Below are 22,574 nucleotides of genomic sequence, written 5' to 3'. Positions count from 1 at the left end.
TCGAATTATGTCATCCATGACGTGTGGTTGATCGAAAGCTCCAAACAGGATCGGAAGCTTCGATCACCCCTATCCGAAGTCAACCAGTGAGATTTTGACATGTGGCAGATAAGGATGTTCGAAAGCTCCGATGGCAGGATCGGACGTTCCGATCAAGGATCGGAAGTTCCGATCGAGGATCGGAGGTTCCGATCGATGCCTATAAATATAAGGTCCGAGGCATTCATTTCTTGCCAATTCCGAATTCTCTCCTTCGCCCTCGTGGCTCTATTTGAGGGCTTTGGGTACTCTTATTTTAGAGTTGGAGTAAGATATTTGTTTTAGTATAGTCAGACAGTGTCTGACATAGTAGCGGAGCAGTGCTCGTGTCGTAGAGCCGTGTTCGAGGCTGTGGATTTGCAGCAGGGGAGTGCCCTAGTTGCGGGATAGTCGCCATCAGTGGGCTGACGATGGACTCAGGTATAGCTATGTTCTCCTTAAATTATTTAGGAGTATGCAATAGCTTAGTTAAGGCTTTTAGCGCTTATTGAATGATGCATGAGTATTTGCATTGTAGACTTGATGATAGACTTGGAACCTAGAGTGGGACTACTAGGACTGCCTTAGAAAGGTACGTAAGTACTGACTGAGATTGCCAGCGGATATGCATGCTTAATTATGCTCTTAACTCTGATTAGATAGTGGATCCGGGATGGGTCGCTACATTCCATGACACTCAAATATAGACTCAAACGTCCGATGCAATCTTGGCAAGTCTGCAATCAAATCTGAACAAAATTCTGGCTCAATATGAATGAGATGATGCAATTCAATATATCAAAATCTTTGCTCAATCTGAGCATCTCATCTCATATATCAAATCATTAGCATGAATAATATACCGATAATCAGCGAATGAATTTATGTTATTCAATCAATTCATATAATTCAAATAATATAGCAAATAAGTGTGTGATTTTATTGGGCTCAAGAATCTCAAATCTTCTCGAAGATTCAATCCCAAGCTCTTCATTGTCTATCCATACCTCAATTACAAGTCCGGAAATTCTCAAGTCTTGAAAGCTACATCAATATGGAATTCATATCAATTTCTTGTTCGATCCAAAAATCGCATTTCAAACAATAAACAATCTCAATCTTGATCAAACTCTAAAAAATTCGATTTCTTGCGATTCCAATTCAATAAATTCCAATTCAAAAATATGAAATGGACATAAAAATTTCTCCAAATCATTCCTTATAATTCTTGTCAAGCCGAATATTCAACAATTTCTTCAACATTCAACCCGACGACATAACGTCTAAAAATCTGGTATTTCAAAAATTATCAACATGAATATTATCACAATTTCATCACAATATCATCATCAAAATCATCTCTAATTTTCGAAAATCATCATCCAAAAATTCCAAAAATTTTGAAAATTCTTCAAAAATAAAAAAACATGTTCAAATGATGGTATTTTCTCAAACCGTCTTGGATATACCATCTCTATTATCTCAAGAACATATTTATACCATCAAAACTCGAATCCAAAAATATCCCAAAAATTATAACTTGGTAGAATTTAATCATACTTACGTAGAAACGTAGCCCTTGTTGCGAGGATCGCAAAACCGTGCTTGGATCAAAATTCTAACGGTTGGATTTTCTTGGATCGGAGTTTGAATGAATAACAATGGAGGAACTTCTTATCTTCTCTCCTATCGGTTCTTCTGCAACGTAGCCCTTGTTGCGAGGATCGCAAAACCGTGCTTGGATCAAAATTCTAACGGTTGGATTTTCTTGGATCGGAGTTTGAATGAATAACAATAGAGGAACTTCTTATCTTCTCTCCTATCGGTTCTTCTGCTGAAAGGAGAAATAATTCAAGGGGACAACTTTCTTTTCATTTGTTTAATCACCAATGATTGCCAAAATTGCAGTTGGTCCCTAGGACTTCAAAAATTGCAATTTAGTCCCTGCCAAATCTTTAAATCTTCAATTTCAGTCCTCTAATTTATTAAACTTAGAAATTTAATTCCAATTCTCATAATTATTTAGTTGAGTATTTTTCGGGGCATTACAAACTTGGACTCATTTTCAGTATTAAAACTTGACATCGTACGCTTGCGAGCGAAAAACACGCAACAAGTTTTTGGCGCCGTTGCCGAGGATTGAATTTTATTTGATTTATATTAAATTGTGCTAATTAGTCTTAATTTTTATTTAGAGCATTTTATTTTATTTTATTTTATTTTATTGGTTCTAATTTTAAATTTTTCTCTTTTGTTGATGCAGTTTATGCAGAAAAGCCCAAGCTACGACTCATTTCTCTTTGATCCAGAAATTGATAAAACTGCTAAAGCCTTGAGAAAAGCTAGAAGAGAAGAGTTGCAACAAATGGCTGAAAATAAAGAAAACAGAGGCAAAAGAGAAAGAGGTGAAAACAATGTTTCGGTTCCAATCAGAGATCATTTTAGGCCGATGATAAATAATCATTATTCTGGAATAGCTCGGCAAAATATCACGGCAAATAATTTTTAATTGAAGCCAGCTCTGATGGTGCAACAAAATCAGTTTAGGGGTGCACCCACTGAAGATCCAAATCTGCATCTGCGTACTTTTATGGAGATTGATGACACAGTGAAAATTCATGGTGTTACTGAGGACACCATCAGACTACGATTGTTCTCGTTCTCTCTTAGGGACAATTCTCATAGTTGGTTGCAGTCATTACCTCTTGGGAGCATCACTACATGGGAGGACATGGCATCTAAATTTCTTGCTAAGTACTTTCCGCCTGCCAAGTCTGCCCAACTGAAAATTGAGATCATTACCTTCAAACAGCAAGATTATGAGTTGTTGTATGAAGTTTGGAAGTGCTACAAGGAATTTCTTAGGAAGTGTCCGAACCATAATTTTCCAGATTGGGAACAAATTGAATTATTCTACAATGGTTTGAATGGGCCAACTAGGATTTATGTGGAAGGTGCTGCTGGAGGTTTGATATTCTCTAAATTTCCTGCGGAGGCTTATGAGATGCTAGATCAAATGACTATTAATAGATATTAATGGCCGAGTGAGAGATCTGCGATAAGGAAGCTAGCTTGCTGAAATTCATGAGCTTGATGCGTTCACTGACCTGACTACTCAGATGGCTACTATTTTTACACAGTTGGCTGGACTGACAAAAGGGAATCAAGTTTCTACTGAGACGACATCTTTGGTGACTGCCATAAATTCTGCTGATGGATTTGAGAGTGTGAAGCAAGCTCAATATGTGAACAGAAGAAATTACAAAAACTATCGAGGTAATCTTGCTTCCAATCAATATCATCATAGTTTGTGAAATCATGAAAATTTTTCCTATGCAAACAATAAGAATGTGTTCAATCCTCCACCGGGGTTCAATACTCAGAATGGTGTGGGTAAACCATCTTTGGAAGATTTTGTGCATAATTTTATTTCAGAGTCATCCACAAGATTTAAGAGGAATAAGAATAGGCTTGATAGTATGGAAACACACTTGACCAATGTGAGCGCCTCTATGAAAAATCTTGAAACTCAAATTGTTCAACTGGTGAATGAATTGAATAATCAGTAGAGAGGGGCGTTTCCTAGAAATACTGAGGTTAATCTAAGGGAGCAATGCAAGGCTGTTACTTTGAGAAGTGGTAAGGAAGTTGGGGTCGAGGACCCGAACGTAGTGGATGATGAAGAAGGTGAAGAGATTGTAGTGGAGTTTGAAAAATCTATCAGTGATAATTCCAAAAAGTCTGCAGTTGTGCCTGAGAAACCGTCTATGCCAAAAGCTGTTCTGCTATATCCTCAGCGGTTCGAGAAAAAAGATTTGGATGAGAAGTTTTCTAAGTTTCTTGACATCTTCAAGAAAATTCATATAAATATTCCATTCACTGATGATTTGGAGCAGATGTCACACTACGCAAAATTCATGAAGGATGTGATGGAGAGAAAGAGAAAGCTTGAAGAATTTGAGACGGTGAAGTTGACCGAGGAGTGCAGTGCCATCGTGCAAAAGAAACTACCACAAAAATTGAAAGATCCAGAGAGTTTTACTATTCCTTGTATTATTGGTGGTGCAACTGTTAATAGGGCATTATGTGATTTAGATGCAAGTATTAATTTAATGTCTTTGTCTATTTTCAGGTCTTTGGAGCTTGGCGAGGTGAAACCGACCACAATTACTCTACAGTTGGCTGACCGTTCTCTGACTTTGTAGATGCATTGGTAAAAGTAGATAAAAAATTTTTTTTTGCTGACTTTGTAGTGCTTGACATGGAATAAGATCAAGATGTCCTTCTAATTTTGGGGAGACCATTCTTGGCGACTGGCAGAGCGTTAATTGATGTGCAAGAGAGTGAATTAACTCTACGAGTTTGTGGTGAAGCGGTCACCTTTAATATTTATAAAACCATGAAATACCAAGATGAGGTACATTCTTGTCATTGCATTGAGTTATTTAATTCTTATGAGAATAATTTTGGTGCAGAATAGAGTTGGAGGATGCATTGGCGAGGTTCTTAATAAATTTTGTAACCCAGTTTGATGGTGATGATTGGGAACTTAGAGAGCAATTTCTCGCTCTTGAAAGTTTCCCAAAGGAAAAAAATGGCCAAGAAAAAATTGAAGAATTGCCTAAAGAGTCCATCAAAGAGGTACCAGTTTCTACTCCTGACTTGAAAGATTTGTCAGGTCATTTATGCTATGCATTTTTGGGAGATAATTTGACTTACCAGATAATTATTTCATCCTCTCTTACTCCTGATGAAAAAGATAAATTGTTAAGAGTATTGTGAAAATTTAAATCTGTTTTGGGTTGGTCAATTTCTGATATCAAGGGAATTAGTCCCAATATTTACATCCATAAAATTTTAATGGAGGAGTCATATATTCCATATGTTGATCATCAAAGGAGGTTAAATCTTGCGATGAAGGAAGTGGTAAAAGCTGAGGTTTTTAAATTATTGAATGCTGGTATTATTTATGTTATATCTGGCAGTTCTTGGGTGTCGCCAGTATAGATTGTGCCGAAAAATGGAGGTATGACTGTGGTAAAAAAAATGAGAAAAACAAGTTGATCTCGACTTGTGCTGTCACTTGTTGGAGAGTTTGCATTGATTATAAAAGGTTGAATAAAGCTACTATAAAAGATCATTTTTCTCTTCCTTTTATTGATCAAATGCTTGACCGGTTGGCTGGTTACCAACATTACTGCTTTTTAGATGGCTATTCTGGTTACAATCAAATTGCTATAGCGCCAGACGATCAAGAGAAAATAACTTTCACATGTCCCTATGGTACTTATGCTTTTAGGAGAATGCCATTTGGTTTGTGTAATGCACCGGCTAATTTTCAGCGGTGCATGATGGCAATTTTTTCGACATGGTGGAGGAAGTTATAGAAATTTTTATGGATGATTTTTCTGTGATTGGGTCTTCTTTTGATCATTGTTTTCACAATCTGACCCTTGTTTTGCAGCGCTGCCAAGAAAATAATCTAGTACTTAATTGTAAAAAATACCACTTCTGGTTCAAGAGGGCATAGTACTTGGACATAAAGTGTCATCTAAAGGGCTTGAGGTGGATCGAGCAAAAGTGGTTGCGATTGAAAAGCTTCCATCACCAAATAATATTAAAGCCATTAGAAGCTTTTTGGGACACGCCGGGTTCTATCGTCGCTTTATTAGAGAATTTTCTAAAATTACTAAGCCCTAATGTAATTTATTAGAAAAAAGATAAATATTTTATTTTGATGATGCGTGTTTGCAGTTGTTTACAAAAATCAAGAAAGCATTAATTTCTGCGCCTATTATGATTGTGCCTGACTGGAAAGAGCCGTTTGAAGTGATGTGTGATGCAAGTGATTATGCTGTGAGAGGAGTTTTGGGGCAAATAAGAGATAAGGTGTTTCGGGCAATTTACTACGTCAGCCGCACTCTTGATGGAGCCCAACAAAATTACACTACTACTGAAAAAGAGATGTTGGTTGTGGTGTTATCATTTGATAAATTCAGGTCATATCTAATTGGCTCAAAAGTAATTGTTTATACTGACCATGCAGCAATTCGTTATCTTTTTTCCAAGAAGGATGCCAAGCCAAGGTTGATTCGGTGAATACTCTTATTACAAGAGTTTAACTTTGAAATTAGAGACAAGAAAAGAAGCGAAAATTTAGTGGCGGATCATCTGTCTTGTTCGGAGTTGAAAAGAAAAGCCGAATATGAAATCATCAAGGAACAATTTCCTGATGAACATCTTTTTGAGGTAAATGCTAAACTACCTTGGTTTGCCGATTTTGCTAATTTTCTTTCTTGTGGTGTTTTGCCTCAAGATCTTAATCATCACCAAAGGAAGAAATTTTACCATGATGTCTGAAAGGAAATAGGGGTTTCACATAAACAGTTTGAGGTGTTGTCACAAGGTGTTGACAACACCTTCAATAACACCTTGAGTAATTTGCATCAGAATATTATTTAAGCGTGAATAAAATAAACAAGCAACCAAATAAATAGACTCAGATTATTGAGCAAGAGTATAAAATACTCTTGCAGCGCCTTAGGGCAAAATTTTCACTATAAAATAATTCAAAGAGTTTTACAAACCTTAAAACTAGTGATTATTGTAAAAATCAATTTTCTCAAGAATGTGAGTAAATAAACGAATAAATGTTCTCCTAAATAATTCTATGCAAGATAGAATAAAAAGAGACAAGTAGAAAAATCCTTGAAGCCAAAACACGTGAGCAACACACTTCTCAATCAATGATCTTCAAGTGTTCTGCAAGGCTTTAAGCAATCACGACCGATGCAAGCTTCAGAAGATCTTCAGTTATTCTCTCCAAGTACGTACGTGAAGCTATTAAGAAAATCTCTATTTATCGATCTCTTTGTTTTTCGGTCCCTTCCCTTATTCCACGTCCATCTCCTTAAAGAGCACAAGAATCCTTCTTCAACATGTTTTTTTGTAGGTGTAGGATTCTTTTGATTTGATCATATCAAATTTACACAAATAAAGAAAGATATACTTTAGATATGATAAGTATTATAATAGGCTTAACAATATCTCAAATCAACTTACCTAAGGAAATAAATAACTTATATAAAAGTTACTTCATGTCCAAGAAAGGCAAAAAATATTTAATAAAATCTTTTTCAAAAATTGAGAAATTTTAGGAATAAAATATTCCTTTCAATCTCCCTCTTTTTGTCTTTCTGAACAAAACATATTTTATTCAAAAACAAATCAACTTAACTCCCCCTTAATCAAAACTCCCCCAGAATACTAAACTAGGTTCTCCCCCTAAGTGTAAGCAGAGGTGTTGTCATGAGATGTTGGCAACATCTAGCTACAACACTCTAGAACAATAGGCATAAGTAAAAATAGAAACAAACATCATCTCAGAACTTAATCACAAAGGGCAGTTTTGATTAAGATCATAGCACGAACACTTATCAGCAACAACAAAACAAAAACATCAAATCAAGAAACAAATTAAACTAAACCAACTAATTAAAGCTAATCTAGAATTGATTGCTCTCAGATGAGCCATCACTATCAGCTTCAGATTCTTCACTTTCTTCTCCCCCTTTTTGTTCAGAAGGGTCGGCTCCTCGTAATAGAGACTCATAGTGAGTCTTCAACCCTTCATAATAGGCTAGATCAGCCTTAGCCTATGTGATTTTTCTCAGCATGCAGTATTTGTGCTTGAATAAAAGCTGAATCCATGGTTTGAGCAGCAGAGGGAGGTACAAAAATTGCAGTGGCAGAGGAGGTGTTGGCAACATCTGCCACAACACCTGCAGCAACACCTGATTCAGACCAAGGTAGTTCTATCTTTATGTTGTCTCGCAGCAAAGCAGGTGCAATCTTCAGCAGCTCTCCTGGTTCAATAAGAACCTCATCATCATCCTTTTCAATCTCTTGAGACATCAGCATGGAATAGATTAGGGATGGATAAGGCAGCTTCAAAGTTGCTTGTGCGCATTCTGAAAAAGCCATGACCATTTCAAACACAAGTCGGCTATAGTTGAAACTTACTCCTGTTCCAATGGCATACAAGACTAGAGCCCGATGCTTAGTGACAACAGTGGAATTTCCAGAAGGAGTCCACGTCTTCACCGAAGTCTTGTGCAGAACAAAGTACATGGAAGTGAGCTTGGCAGCTGGCAATTTTTTAGGATGAGCTGGAAACACAATGACTTTATCACCTGTAATAACAAAGGTCATTTCATCCAAAGTAGGTAGAGCATCATCATGACTAGCCGGAGTATGAAAAAAATCCATTTATCACAGCAGGACTGAAGGAGAAGAGTTGTCTTCGCACATACACTTTCCCATATTTCATGTACCTTGGATCCTTCACGGCTTCAGTAAGGTTGCAATAAAACTCCCGCACGAGTTCTCTGCAATATGGTCCGGCATTTGTGACTATTGCAAGTAAATTTCTTACCTCAAAGAATCAAACCATATTCTAAGCTCCATAGCTCTCCAAATCAATTTTGTGCTCATTCAGGAAATCACAATCAGCATACTTGACCCAGCAATCTACTATTTCCTTGGAATAAAAAGCAGAGGAGCAAGAAGAATTTACCCGATATTCTTCACCCAAGGTGTTGTCCAGGGTGTTGGCAACACCTTCCTCAGCATCCTCATTATCTTCACCAGAGTCATCAGAATCAGACTCATCTTCCAATTCTTTCTCGGCATCTGAGTCTTCACTAGAGTCAGTGCTGGAACTATCAGAGGGATGAGGACGGTTATCAGCAAACTCCTTAAGCATCTCCTTGTTTGGATCTTCATCAAATTCAATAGCAGGCACTGCTGCTTTTTTACCCTTTGATTTCTTTATTTTAGCCATGAACTGGGCTATTGATATTTCCTCTTCATCTCAAAACACAAGAGGCTCAACCGTGGGGGTCTCCTCAATAACAGGCACAGATGCAGATGCATCTTCCTTGACATCAGCAGCAGATGGAGTCACTGACTCTAATGAATCATCAGTAGAAGAGGAATCTTTCTTTGATGGTTCTTTTGTTTCAAACGGAATTGGGATAGTTGGAACAGATGGTTCCATGGCAGTGGCTTTTTGTAGCAACTCAGCCCGGATCCACTACCTAATCAGAGTTTAGGAGCATAATTAAACATGCATTAAATAAATCGCTGCGGAAGACTTAAGTTAAAACAGACCGGCAGAATACAACCGGATAAATAAATTCGATTATACAAACCAATCGAAATAAATAACCCTAAAGGCAAAACCTTCAGCTAAATCCTGCTGTCTTCACTGGTCACTGGCTACTCCAAGCTCCTGGTGCCCAACCATGCACCTACAACTGCCCCATCGAATGGGGTGTCCAGACATACAGAAACACTGGACGTGAGCTCTAAGCTCAATACGAAAGCAATGATATATATTTTATATGCAACACATAAGTGACTTCAAAAATCAGGGTTAAATCACTTTCTCTGGGCGCCTGGAATACACAGTACCGGGCTAGAGAGCGACTCCGCATGGTACTCGTATATTCCCAAGACACGAATCCTCAGGAAGAATCGCCTCGACTGATGGAAACTGTCATGACTCACATCATCCCGATGCAGTCTCCGTAAAAACATATGCATGTGCTAAAGCCGTAAAACATGGTAAAACATATAGCACATACTCATGCAACACATATAATATATATCATGCTGGTCATCTCAGTCAGTACTTACGTACCTTACTACAGGCAAATCCTAGCAGTCCCACTCTAGGTTCCAAGCCTATCATCAACTCTACAATGCAAATATCCATGCATCATTCAATAAGCTCTAAAAGCCTTAACTAATCTATTGCATACTCCTAAATAATTTAAGGAGACCATAGCTATACCTGCATCCGTCGTCAGCCCACTGATGGCGACTATCCCGCTACTAGGGGCACACCCCTACTGCAGCTCCACAGCTTCGAGCACTGCTCCGCTACACGAGCACTACCCCGCTACTATGTCAGACACTGTCTGACTATACTAAAATATATTTCCTACTCCAACTCTAAAATAAGAGTACCCAAAGCCCAAAATAGAGCTACTAGGGCGAAGGAGAGGAATTCGGAATTGGCAAGAAATGAGGAGCTCGGACCCTATATTTATAGACGTCGATCGGAAGCTCCATTCCTCGATCGGATGTTCCGTTTCGGCAGATTGGAAGCTCCGTTCCCCGATCGGACGCTCCGTTTGCCACGTGTCAATTCGGTCCACATGCAACCACACACCTGTCACCGACAGCCATCGGAAGCTCCGTTCTTGATCGGACGTTCCGATCGTCGATCGGACGCTCCGATCCTAGATCGTTGCTTCCGATCCCACTCGAGTCTTGGAACCCTCTAAACCAATTTCGAGTGTCCTGGATCCATTTTTGGGCTCCGTTAATCCTCCTAGAATTTCCTTAACCATGTTTTACTTAACTCAAACATGATTACATGATTAATTACTCATTAATCGTTAATCATGGATACGGGTCACTACATTCTCCCCCCCTTAAAAGATTTCGTCCTCGAAATCTAAGGTGAAACCTCGAGAACATGTAAAAGACCCTTGCTTGAGTGCCTGGTCGAAATAGCTTCCGACATACTCAGACTCTTGTCGAATTATATGCAAACTGCATAAATGCTAAATCACAATAGCATTCTCCGAGTTGGAAACCACTGCATTACTTGATGACAATTAACCTCGCTTGACACTAACGTGCCACAGCACTGATACGTCCTTCGTCACAATCACGATCTTACTGATCACGAAGCATACAACAATCCACTGGTCACAAAAAGTCCTCAGTGCCCAACACCTTTAGTGAGGAAACACTAATCTCAACACTGTGCTAACACAACAAAGCTCTAATCCTCTTCAAGAGAATCTAAATGACACAGGGTTATATTGCAATATAACTTCTTAACATGATTTCATAGATTGATTATCCTCCCCATGCCTCACCGAAGCAAAACAGCTTCCCAAGGGCAACACTGGGAACTATCCAGTCTAATACCAATCACCGTTCATGTTTCTTAGTATACCTCAGCACCCTGCTATGATGAAAACATCATCACTCACCAATAATGACGCTACGTCATTTCTAGCCTCTAATGATTAACATCATCTGAATCATAGGTTATTCACCCATGAATTCCATCGATGGACATCCCCCGACAGTTATACATACTCGCAATCACTGTATACAAATCAAGACTAAGGCAAGCTCCCACCAATATGCTCGACTGGGACATTCCACAGTACACAGACATATGGAAACGCTTCTTATACCGTCTCGAAACTCGACAGTTGTAAGTGCCTGGTATAACTCAACTCGGAGTCTTTGATGATACCATCATCGCATACCAACCTCCCAAGGTTAATCACACTGATCCTGGGACTAAATCCCAACGGATTCTCAATAGTCAAATAGCTTCCCTTGCTGAACACATCAGTCTCAGCAAATGAAAAGACTAATTCGTCGATTCCCTAGCCGATCCTGGGAAACACTTGTGCTTAGAGTAGTGTGTCACATATAACACCTCCGACTATTGTCTACTGCTGCAACGTAATATCTTCGACAAACAGTCTGCACGAATGTGACTTACTAACTTGAAAGAACAAAGTCGCTGCATCGCTGTATTGCGAAGTCTTCAATTCCCACAACAATCTTGTTGACCACTAAGTCGATCAACGACTGCTTCGATCATCTCAATAATCTTACGCACCATATGCTAAAAATTAGTTACACCCCCTTCTGGATCTCGAGAACTAATTCCCAGCTAATGTCACACCTCGCGATCATACAACTGATGTCCATATGAGTATCCAATCCTCGTTGGATCCCAAACTCCAATGGTACATTTAAGACATCATCACAAAAGCACTATCCTGGAAGTTACCAATTCCTTCACTTGTGTCTCCTGTCAAGTTAACCCTTAACTTGACCCTTCAAGTCAATTTAAACTCTTTGGTGAATTCATCTCCGGCCACCTAGAGATTTCAAAGCACCACCTGCTCCGATACTGTACCAAGTACTCATCTCTTAAGCATTTCTCAATTGCTACATCCAATTCATCGCTGATTGGACTTACTCATCGACCTCGTCGATTTGTTGATTGATACTCACACTTATCAAATCAGATAACCACTGATCGTCAACACCTAAGTGGCTCGATCAATTACTCTTGACTCGACTGATCCAAGTCTACTATTCCAAATTACACAAAAACTCTCTGGTTACAACAAACCCGCGCTTGGTAACCGAAACATAGATATTAGTAATCTAATGACACAATCTCGTGTCTTATTACTGACAGCTATCTCGTACACTGACTTAATCAATCTAACTCTGACAAAGTTAATCATTAACCACTAGTAGTCATTGGCACAAATCCTGTGCCGTCTCAGCACTACTACTCGTTTGTCTTGTTCACTCGAGATGATCATCAAGAAAAACCAAGTTCAAGATCTTCTCGCGATCTTATCAGCTTAGACCATTTCCATCTCAGGGAAAATCCTACGCTCAAACTCCGCAATATCAGACAGTTCTTGGCACAATCACTGGACTCATTATTCTTGCCTCGTTCTTTCAAGATGAACATCACGATTCGTCAAGTCCAAGAAGCATAACTAACGAATACCAAATATCTTCACAATCTTCGAACATGCTCCGGATCAGATCCCTTGCTAAGACTGTACGAAAATTCAAGACTTAGGGTAGCTTACCTCGATAACCCACCTGGACAACCACCAAGGCTTCACGGGTATAGGACATGCTTCCCTCAGATCTCAGTAATCCTTGTACAATACTTATCATATGATCCGACACTTGATGAAATCAATCATCATGAAGTAATTCTTGTATTTGAGTCGAAGTCTCGAAACTGCATCCCATCCTGGATCTCGGATAATTCCTATCTCAAGGAAACTTTATCCACAACTCTGATGACAACCACAAGTCATTGTTGGTAGAATTCCATCCACCTACTAGATCCACACGTCTAGCAGTAATGACCGGTCAAAAATTAAATCTATCTGCTCAGAGCACACACTTGTCAAGGAAATCCCTCCAAGACTGGTTCCCACAGCAGAACACTATCACTGATATCTCTGACACATCAGACGATATCAAACCATCAATATCAAACCTGTGATATCTAATCCAAGGTCATACCCTGTTGTGACTACTGCCAAATCCCTAGACTGAGTAGCCTTCCCACCGCCATCTCCTGAAGCACAAAAGGCTCCCAAGTAATCCTCTGAAGTGCAAAGACTCCCAGAGTAACACTGGCATAGGGTCGCGCCCCATCACGTCTAGTCATGATCATAGTCCACAACTCTTGATATATATTGGACCTGGCATCCTGATGAAAACCCATTATCACAAGTCTCAATCTAACGAAGGTCAGACAACCTACTGTTCAAAGAAACAATCTAGAACAAAGCCCAAATGTTCTAAACCGAACAATATGCCTAATGCCTCTAGATGAGTCCACCCATCTCTGGCACTATCTTAGTCCACTGACTAACTAGGTCAATCCTAGGAAAACACCTAGACTAACCGCAAGTCAACAATCACCATTGGCCCTACTCAAATCCCATGAGTCACCACAGTTGAACACTAATCAACTAGGATAAATGCTAAACTTAGCAAAAACACGCAATCATCCACGAATTGCTAGATTAATAAAACATGTATCATTGTTCAAGTAATGTACAATTTCTTGATTACAATCCCTATGTAATACAATTACAGTATTCCAAAAATACAAAATGTACAATCAATAACTTGAATGATACAACCGAGTCTAATGATTTATTACAACTGAAACACTGTTTACAACTACAACAATACAGTATTTAAATCATCGTACTAGTCTTCGTTCCTTGAGCATGAAGCTTCTAATTGACACACGCATCGATACAGGCATACTCCCGTCCAAGTCTCTCTACATGTCCTCCCGCAAAGAACTCCGGAGAAATGGAACGTGTTAGCTAACCAGCTATGCTCTGCGTCAGTGCATGTCAATCGACCTCTTATGCTCACGATCTACCGTCAGCTTTCTTCTTGTAACTAAATCATTCTTTTGAACATGAAGTTTCCCGTACGCGTACCAAAAGCATCGATACACGCACACCAGCAAAACCATGTTCTGCATGAGTTTAAATGACAATCTCTCCAACTACGAGTGGAGAATCTCTTCTGACTCGAACCACATGGGTTATTACACACCATTCGTTCCAAAAAGCCCTCAGAGATATCTGACGTGATATTCTCTTTCTTCTCTCCCAGTCTTTTCCTGCTGGAATCCATATGTTCTTCGATCAGCATCCCAATGCATCAAATGATGAACTGTAGTCAGCATATTCATGCTACTACCGGTGTTCTCATCACTGTTGCCTTCCTTATAATGAAAACTCCTGCCGCAGACCTTGGCAATGAAGAAAATTATCCTTAGGTCTCACCAATCCTACAAGGATAACCCAAAGTATTAGTACTATATCCCAAGTCTCTTGCATGTATATGCTCTGATACCAATGAATGTAGCGACCCAGCCCGGATCCACTACCTAATCAGAGTTTAGGAGCATAATTAAACATGCATTAAATAAATCGCTGCGGAAGACTTAAGTTAAAACAGACCGGCAGAATACAACCGGATAAATAAATTCGATTATACAACCCAATCGAAATAAATAACCCTAAAGGCAAAACCTTCAGCTAAATCCTGATGTCTTCACTGGTCACTGGCTACTCCAAGCTCCTGGTGCCCAACCATGCACCTACAACTGCCCCGTCGAATGGGGTGTCCAGACATACAGAAACACTGGACGTGAGCTCTAAGCTCAATACGAAAGCAATGATATATATTTTATATGCAACACATAAGTGACTTCAAAATTCAGGGTTAAATCACTTTCTTTGGGCGCCTGGAATACACAGTACCGGGCTAGAGAGCGACTCCGCGTGGTACTCGTATATTCCCAAGACACGAATCCTCAGGAAGAATCGCCTCGACTGATGGAAACTGTCATGACTCACATCATCCCGATGCAGTCTCCGTAAAAACATATGCATGTGATAAAGCCGTAAAACATGGTAAAACATATAGCACATACTCATGCAACACATATAATATATATCATATTGGCCATCTCAGTCAGTACTTACGTACCTTACTACAGGCAAATCCTAGCAGTCCCACTCTAGGTTCCAACTAATCATCAACTCTACAATGCAAATATCCATGCATCATTCAATAAGCTCTAAAAGCCTTAACTAAGCTATTGCATACTCCTAAATAATTTAAGGAGACCATAGCTATACCTGTGTCCGTCGTCAGCCCACTGATGGAGACTATCCCGCAACTAGGGGCACACCCCTACTGCAGCTCCACAGCTTCGAGCACTGCTCCGCTACACGAGCACTGCCCCGCTACTATTTCAGACACTGTCTGACTATACTAAAATATATTTCCTACTCCAAATCTAAAATAAGAGTACCCAAAGCCCAAAATAGAGCTACTAGGGCGAAGAAGAGGAATTCGGAATTGGCAAGAAATGAGGAGCTCGGACCCTATATTTATAGACGTCGATCGGAAGCTCCGTTCCGGCAGATCGGAAGCTCCGTTCCACGATCGGACGATCCGTTTGCCACGTGTCAATTCAGTCCACATGCAACCACACACCTGTCACCGACAGCCATCGGAAGCTCCGTTCTTGATCGGATGTTCCGATCGTCGATCAGACGCTCCGATCCTAGATCGTTGCTTCCGATCCCACTCGAGTCTTGGAACTCTCTAAACCAATTTCGAGTGTCCTGGATCCATTTTTGAGCTCCGCTAATCCTCCTAGAATTTCCTTAATCATGTTTTACTTAACCCAAACATGATTACATGATTAATTACTCATTAATCGTTAATCACGGATACGGGTCACTACACTTTTCCCCTTTTTCGATGTACCAGCTTGAAATCCTCATTATAGCTAGCATCCCCAAAGGAAAAAATTTGGTGTCTACCAGAGAGGGTCTTGATGGTTGCCCTTTCCATTGGGATCTCTTTGAGGCGGTGTAGTCAGGATTGTATCCAACTTGACGACTTGGATCGGCGAGTCAAGGGTTTTGTGGGAAACACCTTGTTTAGCATGGACATGTCAGGCGAATTTCCACATCAATGGCATTACCAGGCTCTCCTGGAGCAATGGAGTCCAGAGGCACGGGTTCCTCAACAGCTGGAACCAACGCTTGCTCTGACACTAGGTATGGTGAAGGAGGTGTTGTGACACCTTCAGCAGCATCCTCTGTAAATCTCATCTCAGAACGTATGTCGTGAGAATCAAACCCCTTTCCTGCCATTAAGATTTCGAATAGAGAAAATTTTAGGGAAGATGAATGATCAAAAAACAAGGGCAATTTAGAAACAGCGAGCAATGAGAATAAGGAGGTACGGGATAAAACAAGGAAATAATATATTTCCAAAAACAGATAAAAACCCAAATATATAACACACACAGCCTTTCCTATTCTCACTCGAAATACACCCCTTATAACGGTAACAAAATCCCAATGGTAACACTCCAAAACAGTAATAATTGAAATTAAATTAGGAAACAAATCTCTTCGAATTTCACTGATAATCTAGTCCCAAATATTTCAAAATTAAACTCCTCATCAGAATATAACAACACTGAAACAAAATCCAATCACATTCAAATTCAAAAAAAATCAGTGGATAGGGCAAAAATCAAAATTTTTGTTCGATCAGAATTTATAACCTTTTGGCCAAATATATTCACAAATAAAAATATGCATGTCCTAAATATGTCTAAAACAGAGTGTGGCATAAAAATAAAATGCGATCACATGAAAAATTATATGTTGACAAATGAGGTGTTTTCAACAATGTTGGCAACATCTTCCAGCAACACTTCAGCATTCAAAAAAAATTTTTGTATCCAATTCATTATTACAAAAGTGGTAGCCTGCACACTAAAGGAAACGATCTTCAATGGACCCCTTTAGGTAGCTTTTTCCATTTGCTTCTGATTTTCAATCAAATTTGATGATTGATTCAATTCAAGTTTAATTTTTTTGTTCATTTGAGATTCTTCATTTGCAAAGTCACTTTTCATTGGGACAAGATCATGGAATACACGAACATCCCTCCACTATTTCATGACTTAGTCAGAACTCTTCTTCAATTACTCCATATTAAACTGCAAAATATTTTGCAAATAATCCTAAGTGAAAACAAGTAGATGGTTACAAAGTATCAAACACATCACAAAACAAAATGAATGCATAAATGCAATATGCCTAATATCCTAAAAATGCACATGCATGAAAAGGTGCTGTCACAGGGTGTTGGCAACACTACTGACAACGTCTCAGTTTTGTCTATAATGCACACATACTGAGAGACTTCCTTAGACTGGAGAATCCCTCAAAATCCAAAGATTTTGTGAATATATCAGCTAATTGGTTATTTGTTCCAACAAACTCAATTAAGATCATGCTTTTCTCGACCAAATCTCGAATGAAGTGATGTCTAATGTCAATGTGTTTGGTTTGAGAGTGTTGTACTGGATTTTTGGATATATCAATGGCACTAGAATTATCACAGTACACAATAGGAGTATCACTCTTAACTCCATAATCATTCAGCATTTGATTCATCCATAGGAGTTGTGAGCAACAACTATCGACAACAACATACTCAGACTCGGAAGTAGAAAGTGAGACACAATTTTGTTTCTTACTATACCATGACACTAGGTTATTCCCCAAGTAGAAACATCCTCCCAAAGTACTCTTTCTTTCATCTAAATCCCCAGCCCAATCAACATCACTAAACCCTACCAAATTCGAACTGGTTTCTTTAGTGTACCACAAACCCAAATTCAAAGAACCTGCCACATATTTTAGTATACATTTCATGGCCTTAAGTGTGTAATTTTTAGGTTAGAATAGTATCAAGCATACAAACAAACATTATACATGATATCAGGTGTAGTAACCTGTATCCAAAATTAGCGATTAATGAGTATATTAATCGTGTAATCATGTTTAGATTAAGTAAAACATGATTAAGGAAATTCCAAATGGGTTAACGGAGTCCAGTAATGGATTCAGGATACTCGAAAATGGTCGGAAAGGTTCCGAGGGTTCGGATGGATTGGAGGATCCGAACGGGTTCGGAGGATCCGAACTCGGATCGGAGGCTCCAATTAAGATCGGAAGCTCCGTCGGTGAGATCGGACGTTCCGATCGGGACCAGGGCACGTGTCATCGCTGACATCAGCAAAGTGACGTCATGGCTGACGTAATATTGGGCGATCGGACGCTCCGAAGATGGGATCGGAGGTTCCGATCGTGTTCGGACGTTCCGAACTAGGTTCGGAGGCTCCGAACTTCGTCTATAAATAGGGGGCCGAGATTTCATTTTCGTGCACCTTTACCTCTCTTCTCTCTGATTCCTAGGCCTTCTAACTCAGATCTAGGGAGTTCTAGGCATCCTATTGGGAATCCGGAAGTGGCATAGCGATCTAAGCATCGTAGCGGAGCTGTGGTCTAGTTTTGAGACAATTGTCATCAGTGGGCTGACGACGGACGCAGGTATAGCTATGGTCTCCTTAAATTATTTAGGAGTATGCAATAGTTTAGTTAAGGCTTTTAGAGCTTAATTAATGATGCATGGGTATTTGCATTGTAGAGCTGATATAGGCTTGGAACCTAAAGTGGGACTGCTAGGACTGCCTGTAGTAAGGTACGTAAGTACAGACTGAGATAGCCAGCGGGTTTTGCGTGCTTATATGTTGCATTTGTGTGTCATATTATTATGAAGCATGTGCATATCATATTGTGCATGTCCATCTTGTGAGATGAGCCATGTAGGGCCGCTCAGCCCTGTCTGGACGGTTGATTTCTAGTGCCCAGTGACAGACGGGTCATGGGTAGTTATTATCTGGGGACACAGTCCACGTCCTATAGGAATGAGCAGTGTCGATAGGGTTTGCTCTCCGGGTTGTACCACTCATGTCCTAGGCGCCATTATTGAGCAGTTATATACAGTTATCCCAGATATGGATACCCTATCATTTGCATGCATCATATTTGTATGTTTTACCCAGTGCTTTCGTATTGAGCTTAGAGCTAACGTCCAGTCTTTTCTGTGTATCTGGACACCCCATTCGACGGGGCAGGTGTAGGTGCAGGGTGGAGCACCAGGAGCTTGGATTGGCCAGCGACCAGTGAGGACATCGAGATAGTTGTAGGTTTCGCCTTTAGGGTTTATTTATTCGATTGGGTTGTATAATCAAATTTATTTAACCGGTTGTATTCTGCCGGTCTGTTTTTATTTAAGTCTTCCGCAACGATTTATTTAATGCATGTTTAATTATGCTCTTAACTCAGATTAGGTAGCGGATCCGGGTTGGGTCGCTACATTTATTGGTATCAGAGCATATGCATGCAAGAGACTTGGGATATAGTAATGAGACTTTGGGTTATCCTTATAGGATGGATGAGACCTTGGAAGAGGTTATGATGCGGCAATTAGATGCCTAGAGACTATCATCATCGGCAGGATTTCTGAAGATTTGGCTTATGGGATACCAGCAAGTGCGGACAGGAGTGATGGATCGTGTCCGAGTTTTCGAGATTTCTACTCAGGTGGATCCTAGTTTTGGATCAAGTACCGGATGCTAGAGGCAGTGGCAGAGGATTGGTGGGGACTTACTTGATGCTTGCATCTGTACAGTCATTACCATGATGACACTAATCTGAAGATTCTCCACTAGTAGTTGGAGAGATTGTCAGATAGACCTTTACCAGGGAATGCCTCGAGTGCCTAAGGCATGACAGGTTTCGAGCGTAAGGTCTTTAACCTCATGCAGTACATGATTTTGTCGGTATGCTGATATCGATGCTTTCGGTAGGCACACAGAAAACTTCATGTTCAAAAGCATGATATGAATACAAGAAGAACGCTGATGGTAGATCATGATCAAAAGAGATCGATTGACATGCACTGACGCAGAGCATAGCTGGTTAGCTATCACGGGCCATTTCTCCAGAGTTCTTCGTAGGAGGACATGTAGAGAGACTTGGTTGGGAGTATGCTTTTATCGATGCGTGTGTCGATTAGAAGCTTCATGCTCAAGAAACGAAGACTAGTACGATGATTTAAATACTGTATTGATGTAGTTGTAAATAGTATTTCAGTTGTAATGAATCATCATACTTTGGTTGTATCATTTCAAGTTTGGTTGTACATTTCATTGTATTTTTGAATACTGTATGTATTACATGGGATTGTAATTGAGAAATTGTACATAAATGGAAGCAATGATACATGTTTTATTTATCCAGCAATTCGCGGATGATGGCATGATTGCGCGGAAGTTTGGATTGGGTTTAGTTGATTAGCATTCAACTGTTGCAGCTCATGGGAATTGAGTGGGACAACTATGACTATTTGACTTGTGGTTAGTCTAGGCGTTTTCCTAGGATTGACCTTGTTAGTCAGTGGACTATGTTAGTGCCAGCGATGAGTGGACTCATCTAGAGGCATTAGGGATATTGTTCGGTTTTAGAACATTTGGGCTTTGTTCTAGATTGTTTCCTTGAGAACAGTAGGTTGTCTGACCTTCGTTAGGTTGAGACTTGTGATGATGGGTTTTCATCGGGATACCAGGTCTAGTATATGCCGAGAGTTGTGTACTATGACCAGGACTAGACGTGATGGGGCGCGACCCTATGCCAGTATTACTCTGGGAGTCCTTGTACTTCAGAGGTTACCCGAGAGCCTTGTGCTTCAGGAGATGGCGGTGGGAAGGCTACTCAGTCTAGGGATTTGGTGACAGTCACGACGAGGTATGACCTTGGATTAGATATTAGGTTTGATATCGATGGTTCGATATCGTCTGTTGTGCCAGAGATATAGTTTGAGTATTCTGTTGTAGGAACCAGTCATGGAGGGATTTTCTTGAAAAGTGTGTACTCTGAGCAGATAGGTTTTAACCTTTGGGTTACTGCTAGACGTGTGGATCTAGTAGGTGGACGGATTTCTACCAACGATGACTAGGGGTTGTCATCAGAGTTGTGGTTAGAATTTCCTTGTGATAGGAATTATCCAAGAACTTGGATAGGATGTTGTTCTAAGACTTCGACTCAAATACGAGGACTACATCATGATGATTGGGGATATCATCTGACTAGTATCATATTAGAAATATGATTGGATTCTCCTGATATGAGACTTATTCAGGATGGGAGAATGAAGACTATCTGAGACGTTGACTCGGAGGTGAGTATTTCCAGCGATGTTAGTCTTTCATCAGTAATGGGGTTGTATCAGACGCTAAGGATTGTATAAGACTAATTGAGGCATGAGGGAAGCGTGATGCAAGTATACACTTGGTGGTGATTCTAGGTTGGACATGGTGGTAGGCTACCTCGGTCTTAATTTGTTGAACAATCTTAACGAGGGATATAATCAGGAGAGTATTCGAAGATTGTGGAATTCTTTGGGATTCTTTAGTTATTCTTCTTGGACTTGACGAGCCGTGGTGTTCATTCTGAATGAATGAGGTAAGGATAGTGAGTCCAGTGGTTGCGCTAAGTACTGTCTGACATTTTCAGAGGTTGAGCATAGGATTTTCCATGGGATGGAATGTGCTTAGTTTATCTTGATGTTTGCCTTGGGTGAACAAAACAACGATTGGTAGTACTAAGGTGGCACGGGATCTGTGCTAGTGACTACTAGTGGTTATTGGCTAACTCTGTCAGAGTTAGGATGATTAAGTTCAGAATACGAAGCAGCGGTTAGTAGTGCTGAAAAGGCGCGGGACTTGTGCCAAGTAAACTACTTATGTACCGTGATCTGACATCGTTTGGAAATGGTTCTTTATGGCAGCTGAGTCATGGTTATTGACCGAGCCATGTAGGTTTAGAAGATCAGTGGTGATATGGTCTGATCTGATAAGTGTGAGCTTAAGTAGATCGACGAATTTGATTGGTTGAGCCAATCAAGGTTGATCAGGATGTAGCAATTAAGAAATACTTTGGGATAGTATTTTGTCGAGTAATGCTTATGGGATAAGTACTGAATACCATCTCAGAGAAATCGGATATTTGAGTTATTTAGTCTCAATGATCACCAGAAATGAATCTTCTGGGATTGCTGTAATCGGGAAAGATTGCAAGTGGACTTGTATGATCAAGTTAGGTGCTAACCTGACAGTGGAGACAAGCAAGGGAGTTGGTAGTTTCCAGTATAGTGCATTCTTATTAAGAAGGAAGCTGATATTGATCCAATCAATTGCTTAGTGATAGCAATAGGCCAGGAAAGGATTATGTTGTTGTTTCATGTGAGAGTTTTCCATTGAACAACAATAGTGCAGAGTGTCAACCGGACATTTCGATGAAGTGTTCCTGTGAGGACATCTATGTACACCGTTGTGTTTGGATCCGACGAGTAGTTAGAAATGCTAATGGACATTAGCAAGGAACGTTAGTTGTTTAATCGTGTGGTATGACATTAGCTGGGATCTAATTCTCAAG

General features: G+C 39.9%; 2 protein-coding genes and 1 non-coding gene across 3 annotated transcripts; 2 read left to right on the top strand and 1 right to left on the bottom strand.

Moving 5' to 3' along the window:
• The first annotated feature begins 2,542 nt into the window (after positions 1 to 2,542).
• Positions 2,543 to 3,055, top strand: LOC140889216 (uncharacterized). The gene has a single exon (XM_073296925.1). The coding sequence runs from the start codon at positions 2,543 to 2,545 to the stop codon at positions 3,053 to 3,055; it is 513 nt and encodes a 170-aa protein (XP_073153026.1).
• On the bottom strand, positions 2,798 to 2,904 carry LOC140894152 (small nucleolar RNA R71). The gene has a single exon (XR_012153699.1). It is a non-coding gene; the product is annotated as a small nucleolar RNA R71 (small nucleolar RNA).
• An 82-nt stretch (positions 3,056 to 3,137) lies between the features above and the next one.
• LOC140889215 (uncharacterized) lies at positions 3,138 to 6,378 on the top strand. Its single transcript, XM_073296924.1, has 9 exons — positions 3,138 to 3,294; positions 3,454 to 3,518; positions 3,588 to 3,797; positions 3,915 to 4,119; positions 4,290 to 4,435; positions 4,546 to 4,791; positions 5,004 to 5,372; positions 5,773 to 6,104; positions 6,153 to 6,378. Exons 1-9 carry the CDS (start codon positions 3,138 to 3,140, stop codon positions 6,376 to 6,378), a joined length of 1,956 nt encoding a protein of 651 aa, XP_073153025.1.
• The last annotated feature ends 16,196 nt before the right edge of the window (positions 6,379 to 22,574 follow it).

The sequence above is a fragment of the Henckelia pumila genome, chromosome 3, assembly GCF_033568475.1.
Source record: "Henckelia pumila isolate YLH828 chromosome 3, ASM3356847v2, whole genome shotgun sequence".
In the NCBI taxonomy this organism is placed as follows: Eukaryota; Viridiplantae; Streptophyta; class Magnoliopsida; order Lamiales; family Gesneriaceae; genus Henckelia; species Henckelia pumila.
Note: the sequence above shows the minus strand (reverse complement) of the source record. Positions and strands in the feature narration are given on the sequence as shown.